The sequence below is a fragment of the Argentina silus genome (assembly GCF_951799395.1).
Source record: "Argentina silus genome assembly, chromosome: 1".
Classification (NCBI taxonomy): Eukaryota; Metazoa; Chordata; class Actinopteri; order Argentiniformes; family Argentinidae; genus Argentina; species Argentina silus.
In genome coordinates, this window is record NC_139655.1 from 27,362,409 (window position 1) to 27,375,706 (window position 13,298).

Genomic DNA, 13,298 nt, shown 5'->3' on the forward strand with positions numbered 1-13,298 from the left:
CAAGCAGTTGAACAGGTGTACCTAATAAAGTGGCCGGTGAGTGTAGGTGCTATGGTCATATATCCTGAACAAACCATTTAAATTGGTTCTTTACAGTTTTGTATTCTAAGACGAACTCCCCGAAAACAAATAGTTGTGTCAATTCCACAATCTATACTATAGGCAGTGTCCTAAAATAGACTAACAGTTTCCTTACCCAGTTCTAGACTCAATGACTCCAGATAACAGAGTGTCCTGGTGTCAGTAAACATCAATAAAAACTTTTGTTCCATTTGCTATTCCCCTCCTCCTGTTGGACTGGTTTTTTCCTCAATGTCTCCTACTGTATTGGAATGCAAACAATTCATTCATTGCAGCCATTGAGAACCAATGCAATTAAGTATAATAAATCCAGAGAGGGTAGTTAAAGGTACATTCAATCGTACTTACTCATACACCTTCAGCTGGAAACACTGGCTGTTCAGGAAAAGAAACTCCCTCTCCAATCCATAGTCTATGGACAACTTCTCCCTTAAGTCCCTGGAAAAAAATTGAATTTTGATTTAGTTTGATCTTCAAAATGTTTAACTTTATAAAATAAACTTTATATTAGCAAGAATGATTCAACTTTGCATAATATGCAGATATACCGTAGCTTCAGAAACAAGATCTTTGTGTTTCTTTAGGACACAAATTAGAAATTATTTTACAGCAATACAATATACAGGTCTTGCAAATGTAGTTGCTTTGTAGCAACTTGGAGACACACAGGAGAATATGCACAGTTATGGTTGAATACATGTCCCGCGATAATTACCAAGTGAAGTGTTCTGCTACAGCATTTCTAAAGAACATCCTAACTCCTAATACAAAAAAGTTTCCAAAAGCATGGAACAAAATACCTAACTTGATTAATTGGTGGCAAACCGGTTACACATAATTTGTGTCACATTTTATTTCCAATTTCTTATTTATGTGGTTTTTTTTAGAAACAATGCAAAATCTTAAAAGCAGTGGCACCCCACCACATGAGGAAATCAACTGCTGAACATTGTGCCAACCTCTAATATGTGTGCACTGAACCATTTATGTAGCCTTTCCAGTTTAATTGAAAGAGTGAAGAATCACTATCAAGACAGGAAACAAAGTCACAAAATAAGCAAACAACTCCCTTTTCAACTTGACCTTTGTCACAAATGCGAGCAATTTGTCACAAGTAAGAACTGCTAGTCATTAGACATTAAAATGCAGGATATAGCTAATGAACTCTGAACCCTTCTAGCTCTGCTGACATTGTAACTTATTTGTCTTCCCTATAACTTTGAGTGGCTCTGACTTCTTAGACTGCACTGTATTCTGATGAAGTGCCCCTTTGAGGCCTATTTGTATGCAATGTCACCAATTATCAGACTTAGGCAGAGCGGCTTGCCCTCACTAATCGCAAATAAGGGAACACAGTGCTATCTTACACTGTGCAAAGGCCCATTTCCATATTCATGATGCAGAATTGCTAATGGGGTTAACAACCAATGAGGTCAGGATTGGGCGGCGTTTCTCTCTCTGGGCTGATAAGGTAAGGTGGAGTGGGGGATTGAACTAAGTTCAAGCAGTACAGAGTGTGTAAGGATGTGTGTGTGTGTGTGTGGGGGGGGGGGGGGCAAGGCCAAAGCCATGAAAGGGTTGGGTTAAGAAGGGCCATGCTTTATTGTCAAGCAGTGCTATAGTGTAGCCCACACAGGCAGACATGTAGGTAGGGCATGCAAGCAGGCGGGCAGTCAGGGAGACAAACACACCTGTATGCACGCAGACATGCCAGCATGCAGAGACATGGAGCGAGTGCAGGAGAGTGAAAAAAAAATCTATACTTTTTCCTAGGCTAGCACTTGCTCTGCCATGCATGGATGATATATCGGGAGGCACATGAGTAATTTGACCAGGGGCATCCGAAGCAAGGTGGCAAATGAAGAAGTAGAACAACTGGAGTCCTGCCAGCTCTTTTTCTCCTTCGCTCGCACAGGCTTTCGTTAGAAAAGCTTGACCTTTCCACATGCCATTTCTGTGGCTGCCTTTCTCCTCCCTCCCCGCTGTAATGAACAGTTTGCTAGCCTCGGGGCTACAGTAGCTACCTATCAGTGTTGCTCGCTGGCTGAGGGTTCTGTGCAAACATCACTGAGGGAGAGCGACTGTTTGTAATAGGAAACCTCACCTAAACCCGTAGTTGCTTTCTCAGCTGTGTAAGCATGTTGGAGTATGCATTAATATACTGTATGATATAAGATGTTAGCAAATGCATGTTCTTATTAAATACACAGTATGCATGAGTCTATGGTATCAGTAATTCTAGATGTGAAGTCATGGCTTCCTGGAGGAATAGTGAACATGTATGAAAGATGGATGTCTGCTTGAAATTGTAATAACACATATAAAAGCAAAAATAGATTTTGAATCTCTACATTAATACTGATGATCAACATTTGAGTGTCCCACACTTGGATTGTGATTGCATGACACTGTTTTCACAGACAAACATATTTGCAACAATGTCAGCTGTTTTGTTTTACACCTGTCTTGAGACAGTGAATTTGAAAAGTTTGGATTATTCATATGCCGGCAAATAGTATGTTCCAAAAGTGAATTAGAATAGGCCTACCCACTGGTGCACAGTAGGCAACCAGTAGCATTTGTTTTTCTTCATTAAAATTCGCCTTGGGTGCCTCGCAGTGCAAACTCATTACTGTGCATCTTCTCACAATTCCTGTGCAGCAGCGAGGGGCTATTTTAAGGCCTGGTTATATGCCATGTTATCGTGCTTACAATAGCATGTCTACCCACTGTCGGGTAAGAGTGAGAAGCAAATGCTATGGCCTTCAGTTTTTTGGGGGGACGACAGAACATGATAAGTCTATGATATTTCCTCTTACCTTATTTCCATGTTCACAGTTTCATATGCATCCTCTACCTTCTTCAGATCAGCATCGACCATTTCTGCAGCTAGACAAAACATAAAATTAAGTACATTTAAATCAACAATACTAAGTGTGGTTTTTAAACATCTGTGTGTTGCCAAACAGTGGCTGTTGTCTGTTAAGTTGTGTCTGGATCTGGGAGAAGAGCAGCATGGTTATAAACACACATGCTATTTTCAGGTGTGGCAGCAGAGATGCCCAAAGGCTTAATTAGTCACTTCACAGTGACAATTGTGCTAACTGAAATAGAGAGAGAGAGAGAGAGAGAGAGAAAGAGAGAGAGAGAGGGAGGGAGAGAGAGAGGGAGAGCATAGTGGAGTTGTTTGTGTTTTCCCTGTCACATTCCTACATACTTGTATGATTCTATGACATGGTGTCATGTTGTCAAATCATTGATCTTCCAAACATTGTGACAGACATTTGTACCATACCTACCGTATGATAAGCATGGAAGAGTGGAGGTCAGTACTGCCTGATGTCTAAGCATTATTGTAATTAATTGCTCACATAGCTGTCACACCACTCTGCTTCCATTATGACAAAGAAACACATTCCATCATAAGAAATACAGCACCCATTACCTCCCCAGGATTATACCATTCCCTTCAATAAATGAACCACTACAACTGGGAAGTCTACTTTCACAAGGGGAATCAGTTTGAATGGGGGGGCTGATAGAAATACTGCAGCACAAAATATGTAAACATTAGGAAAAAAATAACAAAGAGAAGTATAGTGAGAGAGAGAGAGAGCAAGAAATAGAAAAAGAGAGGCTTAGCAAACTCCAATTTTATTGTCTTATGCTCACAGTCCAGGAGATTTACTGTGTTTCTGGAGAGGGCACCACAATGGCAGGTTCTGTCGTCGAGGAAACCCTCGGCTGGGCCCTGTGCCGTGGCAACCAGAGCTTGCGCTTGTGTGGGAGTCTGTCAGAGCCCAGCCCGCATACCAATTAGCATGTTCCTCACATGTGGTCTCAGCTGGTCGCCCATAAAAATACCCCCCACCCCTCAACACCCATCCCCCCAAACGTCTCACAGATGTGGTGTGTTCAAGAGCCAAGCTGTGATTTCTTGCAGTAAAATGGCTGAGGCGCACACACACGCACACACGCACACGCACACACACACACACACACATATTCCTGTGTGTGTGTGTGTGTGTGACCTTTGCCCCCTTGCTGCAGCAGCCCAGAGTGCTGATAGTAGGGGGGAGAGAATCATGGAGTGCAGCCAGGCATACAGAAGCACCCTGAGCAGAGCACACAAGGCTCCTAAAGCCTCTCAGAGCCTTTTGAGTGGTCTCATCTTGGACCAGCCATTGTGTCTGAGGCCAGAATAACCTGAGGCAAATTGATACTAAAACCAGCAAACAGCAATTATTACAGAACTGATCTAAAGCCAGTGACGAGGCCTAGATGAAGGAACTGGAGCTAATTACGTAAAACAATTGCTGATACTGGATTATACACTCACCGGCCACTTTATTAGGTACATCTGTTCAACTGCTCGTTAACGCAAATATCTAATGGTGTGGGGGATATTTTCGTGGCACACTTTGGGCCCCTTAGTACCAATTGAGCATCGTTTAAATGCCACAGCCTACCATGTCCATCCCTTTATGACCACAGTGTACCCATCTTCTGATGGCTACTTCCAGCAGGATAACGCGCCATGTCACAAAGCCCACATCATCTCAAACTGGTTTGTTGAACATGACAATGAGTTCACTATACTCCAAGGGCCTCCACAGTCACCAGATCTCAATCCAATAGAGCACCTTTGGGATGTGGTGGAACGGGAGATTCGCATCATGGATGTGCAGCCGACAAATCTGTAGCAATGATGCTATCATGTCAATATGGACCAAAATCTCTGAGGAATGTTTCCAGCACCTTGTTGAATCTATGCCACAAAGAATTAAGGCAGTTCTGAAGGCAAAGGGGGGTCCAACCCGGTACTAACAAGGTGTACCTAATAAAGTGGCCGGTGAGTGTATATAGGAGATGCATATGACGAACAATAGACATTGCATGTGTAAACTTGCAAAATGATGGCACATTAATTCACATTGTCATCATGCAGGGGTTATGCACATTCATCATGTTGGCTGGTATCTAAACAATTGTGTCTCCTCACATTGTATTGAGTGTGTATGTGAATCCTTCCACCCTATTGACCTGATGTTACACTGTTATGTTAAGTTAAAGGAGGAGCAGTGATAGGCCAATGTCATAACTACATATAGGACCATTAGGACCTATATATAGGATATACATATAGGACCATTAGGACCTATATATAGGATATACATATAGGACCATACATGGCAACTACAAACTACAGGGCAAATTATTCCACTTTGAGGATTTGATGAGTATTTTGCTTTTAAATGTTACACGAACAAGGAAACAGTTTACATGTGAATACTCAAACGGACCAATAGGCAAGCCATTTCTGGCATGCATCCCTTGGAAAGAATCACCCGAGCCTGCATTGTGCAAACTTGTTGCAAAACAACAGGAACGCGCCAGGCCACCTCTGAACCCCACACTTCTGCAAGGCACCTTTATCCACGTCTACCACTGGCCACATGTTATTGCTGTTGACGGTTTGCTGTCTGCTCGTTTAGGGCTGGCATGATGCTCACTCTCTCTCTCTCCTCACTCACTCTCCATCGTGTTTCTCTCTCTCTCTCTCTCTCTCTCTCTCTCTCTCTCTCTCTCTCTCCCCACTATCCAACCTGCTTTCCCTCTCCCCTTGCCTTCCATCCTTCCCTCTCCCCTTCACCCACTCCCTCTCTATCCCATCTCTCAAGCCCCGCCTCTCTATCACCCTCTGCTGTACACCATGCTCTGATTGAAGACAAGAGGAGAGTAAAGTATAGGGTGAGGGCTATCATAATGAGATGTTTATGACAGGTTGTTTTAGCGAACAAGGGCCTCCTTCATTTACCGACAACAAGGCCGACACCAGCAGTAATAAGCACCTGCTAGCAACAGAGAAGACTGCATGCCAAGCAAAATGGGCAATAACAACATTAATTCCACCAAAGTAGCATTACTGTTGCCATGAATCAGCTAATGGTGTCGCTTGCTTAGCCCAAAGACCATGTAAAAGCTCAAATCAATGTACAGAGAATCCATTCAAATATACTATGTGGTTATACACTCAATGAACACTTTATTAGGAACACTATACTAATACTGGGTAGGGCCTCCCTTTGCTCTCAAAACAGCCTCAATTCTTCGTGACATTGATTCCACAACACTTTGAGATTCTGGTCCATGATGACATGATTGCATCACGCAATTCCTGCAGATTTTTCAGGTGCACTTTCAAGTGTGAATCTCCCATTCTACCACATCCAAAAGGTGTTCTATTGGATTCAGATCCGGTAACTGGGAAGGCCACTGAAGAACACTGAACTCATTGTCATGTTCATGAAACCAGTTTGAGACGACTTTTGCTTTGTGACATGGAAGTAGCCATTAGAAGATAGGTAAATTGTGGCCATGAAGGGATGCACATGGTCAGCAACAATACTCAAATAGGCTGTGGTATTCAAGCAATGATTGATTGGTATTAACGGGCCCAAAGTGTGCCAAGAAAACATTCCCCACACCATTACACCACCTCCACCATGAGAAGGTGTTCCTAATTAAGTGCTCAGTGAGTGTATATCCCATAATATTGTATTCTTTCCCTCTCTGCAACTCCCTGAAATGATTCAGAAACTGTAACACAGGCTGTCAGAGTTGAGGAGAGGTCAATCTCACCCCCTGCATAATAGCTGTGTTGGAGTGTCTGATTGTATTAGGGCTGAGTGAATAACCGTGGCTGACAGGAATAGCATCATGTTTTAGACTATCAGTGCGATTCATACTGCTGTGACTGAATCAGTTTGCATTTATTCTCCCACACCCACAACTCTTTTTATTTAAAGTGGTTGAAGGACAGCTGTCTCACGACTAGGGCATATTACCATTTACCACGGTCCATTCACCAGAACAAGGTCAGTATGTAAGTATGTGGCAGTAGAACAATACCACCACGAATGATGAGCATCAAATACGTCTTTCCCTTTTTTCTATGGTATGTGCAGAACAGATATGTAATCAGTACAGCATTTCAATTAATATTGCATAGAGAATGATCTGCCTTCAAATGAGATGGGAAGGGAAGGGATGGTATGTGTTTCCATTCAAATTCGAGCTTATGTGAACCGGTTCGATGGTGAACGGCACTCCAAATTGGGACGACAAACAGTCTTCATGAGTGAATTCACTCCGCAACAACTGGGTGCTGTTTATGAATATGTATGATGTAACAAACGCCCAAGAGCCGACCTACTTCTGCATCTCCTCTCCTCATGACTTGGTCCCCTTCCGGGGTAGCGCTGTCATCTCGCAGCATACTGTAATAGCAGGAAGCATACTGCTCCTTGTGCACTCAGTTCTCTCCTTACTGCCGTGATGATCCTCCGTCCCCGATGTTAACACACTAATAGGTGGTTATCAGGAAGCAGGGGGAAATTCGAGAAATATAATGATATGCCATCTCATTCCATACAAGTCCATGAATTCTTGACATGTTTGTGACTTTTGTTGGCGAAAATGCAGACCTCAACTAAGCCTTGCCTATCGTATCACGGCACGCATCAGACAAACTTTGAATTATATCAATATTGTGAAGCGATCCAAGTAAACAGGTTGGACTATTATAAAAGCATGAATGCTTATGTAGCTGAGACACAAAAATGAAAAAGAGGGAATCATTTGGGAAGGGGGAGTACAAGATTGATGGAGAAGTGCTCTGTGTATATACATAACAAAGACTTCAGACATAACTAGGACTGTACACAGGAGTATTCCACTACACCATATAGAGTACTCATAGAAATATCTTCATCTCCAATTTGATGCCAAAAACCGGAGCAAAAAAGGAAAAAAATCTATTTCAGACAACAGTATTGAAGAAAAGATAGAAAGCTGGCAGCCTCTCAAATAAGAACTCTGCCAGATGTGAAAACCAGCTAATTCAGTGTATCCCTCGTATGGTTAGAATCCAATAAATTGCTCCTATGGCTATCAGCACACACAAGCTAGAATAGGGGGAGGGTGGCAGCCCTTTTCCTCTACAGATTAACAGAAGAAGTATTGGGGAAAATAATCCACTGCTCATTCCAGCCGTGTACCACAGGAACTCTGTGCCCCTCCTCTCTGTGCCCCCTCTCGCCCCCCTCCCTCCCTCCCTCCCTCCCTCTGTTGAACCACCTCTCCAGGTGAGCTCAATTAGGTTTCAAGGACGCGTCGCCCTCAGCCGGGGTCAGAGTTCATGGTGCGCACTGACGGTTGCAGCTGTAATGGCGAACCCCCCTGCTTAACATTTCAGAGCTAATTTGGAAAGTGCTGAACAGAACCCTTAATTAACATCGCCCTACCAAGGTTTGTAACCTGCAAGTGCACGAATCCCCTCACTTTTCTTTTCTACCCACTCAGGTTTGCCATCGGCTGTCCAATTCATTCCATTTAGGGCTGAGACATGGCATGGATTACAGTGTCTCATTCGCCCTGAGGCAAATCAAGTGGCATTGTTAAGTTGTGATGGCAAAGTGTGCAAGTCTAGTTTTTGTATGCTGCTGTCATACCAGTTTTATTTTTTAAGAAATCAGAACAAAAAAATCGAGAAATGAAGTCCCTCTACAGACAGTTAACAGAACAATAGACCAAATGTGTGCTTTCTGTGCTGTATCCTTATAAGAAATGTAATCAGTTCAATATAATTAGATACGGGGCACATAATAAAAGATTAGAGAGAGCTCCTTCACTTTTCTCCTTACTAAACCCTAGCAATCTGAATTGACAGTATTCCTCCTCACCAGTGTCCTATTTCTGAGTTGAACAAATGTACTGACTGAGACCGAATCTGAGCCGATATAATTCAGCTTTCAGCACCATGGACAGCACCGGTTGTTGACTGCACCCTTGGCTGCAGCCGTTGATGCATAACACTACTCATTACAGTACCATGAAAAAAACACCCGTTCCTTAAGCACCATGGACAGCACCAGTCAGAGTAGTACAGGACAGTACCCACCAAGCTACTGAGGCACCACAGGCAGTTACAAGTTAGACAGTCCAGGACCAAGGACAACTCCACAACATGCTGTCTCATCTTGGCAGACTCATCGTAAGCAGCATCTAGCCAGAAATTCTAACTCTGGCTCTGCTGAACTCTCACAACCTGAGCCTGGATCACAGAGGCTAGATTGGGAAAATAACACCAGTTACACAGCAGTTTCAGAGGACATTGCATAGGGATAGAATGGCCTCATGGAATAGCTCTGTCTGAACAGAGTTTTTGAATAGTAAATCACTGTCATATACAGCGCCACTCTAAGCAGTGCTTTACCCAATATCTCTACTAATGGTGACATTTCAGGACGTGACTCAGATACCAGAGAAAAATACCTGCAGGGGGAGATAGACATCAAAACAGGAAAAAAACAAAACAAATGCCTACCGCACATCCATCCCTCAACACCCACGGCTGAAAAGGAGAGTGAGAGTGTGACACAGGAAGTGTCCTAGTGAGATGGAGGGAGAAGAGGAGGTGAAGCGGTAAGAATCTAAGAAGCCCCAGAGATATTTTTTTGGAAAGCGACTGGTTTGGAGAGGCAGCAGCTGTTGCTGGAACACGTTGGAGCCATTGATGGCTTACACCACAGCCCAGCTCCTATTGCTCCAACCCCTACCTCCATACCAACCCCAATACCCCCTTGGTTGATTGATGGACACAGGGCAATGGGGCAAGGGTGGTGGGGTAGGGGGGGTAGAGATGGGCGATATGGACAAAAACACTTAATACTTGAACAATTGATAATTTGACCCATTCACCTAGATAACGATAAATGCAACAATAATTCTAAAAACGTTTTGGAAAAAAACTGCATTGACAAAACTTCAGCATGTGCAAATAACAAAGTGTGCAAAAATTGGTTGGTTTTGGTTGGTTTAAAACCAAATTGCATACCCTCCAAAAATCTGCGTTTTCATAGACTTCACCGTCATTCTAATTAAACAAACTTTTACCCATGATTTTGCGGCAATTCGTGGGTGTAAATGCAGAAACATATTTTTCTCAATATCATTGTGTACTCCGGTTAAAATGAGCATCACACGCTCAATTTTGATCACGCTCAATCAAAGTGTTCGAACATAATATTGGTATTGCTAAAACACTGAAATACTGAGGATACTCTTCAAGAGTGGCCTTTGTAAAATGTATTTCGGAGACACCAATAAGAGTCAAGGGTCAACCTCAGACAGGAAAATAGAGAGAGTGTGATTTTGGATAATTGCAGCAAGTCTAATCACAGAAATGACCTTGATAAGCTAATTTACGTTGGTATGAGGCATAAAATGTCGGTGTCTGTAAATTTTCAGTTTATCACCCAGCTAAGGGAGCTTGAGTGCTTGTTGACCTGTCGTTCCCCCTCAGGCAACAGTGGTTCACATGTGTGTTCACGTGTGTGTGTGTGTGTGTGTGTGTGTGTGTGTGTGTATGTGTTAGGGGGTTCTGACGTACGTCTCCACACTATGTCTGTCTAATCAGGGGGAAGAGAGGGGGATGACAAGTGTGAGTCGAGTCGTCACACGACGGCTTGCGATACACTCTAGGATAGCTCCCCCCAAGCACAGGCCTTTATAGAACCAAACGCAGATCTGACACACAGGAGGAGGAGAACATCATAACACTGTACCTGTTATTTGACAACAAAGAGCCTATAGCATGCATATCATAAAGTCGCAAAACACATTGAAATTGTGGGAAATTCTCTGCGCACTGAGTAATTAAAAATGAGAAAATATGTGGTATGCTATCACACTCCAACAACAGCACCTGTGTGTAATCCCACTCAGAAGGCAAAACAGCTACGAGGCCCCTCTTTACGGAGTTAACTTTTTTACTTTTAAGATAAACCCATCTGCCCTCCTTACTTTGACAGTAACTATATAATCAAACCCCATCGGATAAGTCTCTCATCTCGGTGGCGAAATCACAATCAAACAACAAGACCACCAAATAGTGAAGGGGAGGAGAGACAAAACAAACAAGGATGCCAACGCCAAACCATCTTGCGCGTCGCATAATCATTTTTAAACCGCAGAAACAAGCAGATGCTGTCAGCGAATGAGAGCCATTGCTGAGGGCTATGGGCGCTGCTGTCTAAAGGATACCAAGCCCTTTAATAATACTAATTCCAGAGGCTAGGGACAGGACGAAGTTAAAGCTACCACCACTGATACCGCTGCTTTGGCCTGATGGCAATTATTTAGACGTCTGCTTGCTAATTATAATGGAAGATGACAGGTGCCCAAAACAATTTGAGCGCAAAAGGCCTGTGAGCTTGTGCGTGGCGCCGTGCCTGTGGTTGCGGATAAAGATAGCAAATCTACCATTGTCTCAACACACACATCTCTTTTACATCTAAGAATGGCTTTGTACACGACTCTATTTCATTTTTTAAGCCGGTCTTCCGTTATTGTTTGGTAAATATTAGCATTTTGATGAGGAGTGGCATACTGTAAGAGGCAGGTGCATTTGTGTGTTCCTGCACACATCAGGGATGTATCTACTATGTGGAGTGTTTTATCTTCTAGTACAGAGGTAGGCGATAATCAAAAATACATTATTGGGAGCTTAATAATATAATATCAGGTATTTTGAGGTAGCACAAATATATATGTGAGTAAGGCTTGGAGCTGTGAACTTTACTCCTAACCTTTTTCCCTTGCTCAGGAATTGCTCTCCAGATTCCATCCAATCACATGTGCTCGTCTCATATCCCATAAGCCCTCTCTCTGCCATGTGCCCAGCTCCATTTAACTCAAATCAAAGACATACGCACACACACACACACACACACACACACACACACACACACACACACACACACACACACAACACACACACACACACACACACACACACACACACACACAACACACACACACACACACACACACAACACACACACACACAGACACAGACACACACACACACACACACACACACACACACACACACACACACACACACAACACACACACACACACAGGGACACACACTCCAGAAAAGCTAGGAAGACATTAAGCCCTCCCAGGGGACTACAGTGAGTGGGAAGAAGAGGAGGGGGATCCAGTGGTGTATCCAATCACTGAAATCAAGGCATTTGACTGATAAATTATGAATAGAAATTGAACGCTCTTCTCTGGCATGGTTGAGCATTGCTTCTGTGAGAGGGAATAAGCTGATGCACAGCTGTTGATATGATGGGAATGATGGGGAGAGTGTGAGTGTGTTTTCAGACAAGGGAGAGGGCTCTCTATTTCTCTCTCTCTCTCTCTCTCTCTCCCTCTCTCTGTGTGGAGGAATGAGTCCTAGTGACATCCTCTCCATTGAACCTCTGACTCCTGACACCTCCAATCAGTTGGAGGGAGGGATGACGAGGCACGGAGGGAGGGAGGGAGGGATGGATAGAGAAGGGGGTATGAGGAGAGAAGAGTAAACGGCTGTTGATGAGCACTGTGAGTGGGTGTGGGAGTGTTTTGCACGCAAGGTGTCGCAATGTGTGAGAGGGACTTCTTAAGAGCATGCATTATGCTTGCGTTCGTGTGCAGCTGTGTTTGTTTGTGTCTAGTGGCAATGCAATCAGTGCAATACATCTTACATTAAGTTATCTACATGCTTAAATCATTTAGTAACCGCAAATTGAGTCAACTTGTTTATTCTTTGTAGAGTATGTTTGCATACCCTGTGAGCAGTCAACTACAATAAGATTATACCATTTTGTCATATGTGTGGAGTGGAGTGGAAGGAGCCAGGAGAAGTACTGTTAGCTATATTTAACTGGTTGACAGCACCCAGGTCAGAATGCCTTGCATAAAAAGTTAAATTCTCTCTCAAACTTTTATCTTAGGATGTGGATAAAGCGCAACCCATTGCATTCACTTGCACCTTTCACCAAAGCAATAACGCATTGGGTATATTAGGCTGCATTTAGATACATCATTTGAGGATATTTTACATGTCACTTTATATCAGGTGGCAACAGTGTGACAGTACGTTGCCCTCCTTCACCGTGAAGACACACGCCAAACCGTGTGACCCACCATGCTCAAACTGTGTGACCCACCATGCTAAATCAACAGCCAGATTTAGAATCCATATTAATCTCTACATGATGCCACACGCCTGTGAGAAAAAAAGAAGAAGCATTGCACTTTGCCTAACACAAACACAATCCCAGATGGTTTCCTTCTCCACCAAGAGGAGAGCGAACACGCTG

General features: G+C 43.3%; 1 protein-coding gene across 2 annotated transcripts in view; it reads right to left on the reverse strand.

Moving 5' to 3' along the window:
* Window positions 1–13,298, reverse strand: part of LOC310804013 (glucosidase 2 subunit beta-like) — a 112,459-nt gene that overhangs the window by 38,706 nt on the left and 60,455 nt on the right. For both annotated transcript variants that reach the window (XM_083669061.1, XM_083669060.1), the window contains exons 11-12: window positions 2,901–2,970; window positions 430–519 (exon numbers count right to left, since the gene is read on the reverse strand). In XM_083669061.1, the coding sequence (XP_083525187.1) occupies window positions 430–519; window positions 2,901–2,970 (160 nt within the window). The remainder of the gene's footprint in view (window positions 1–429; window positions 520–2,900; window positions 2,971–13,298) is intronic.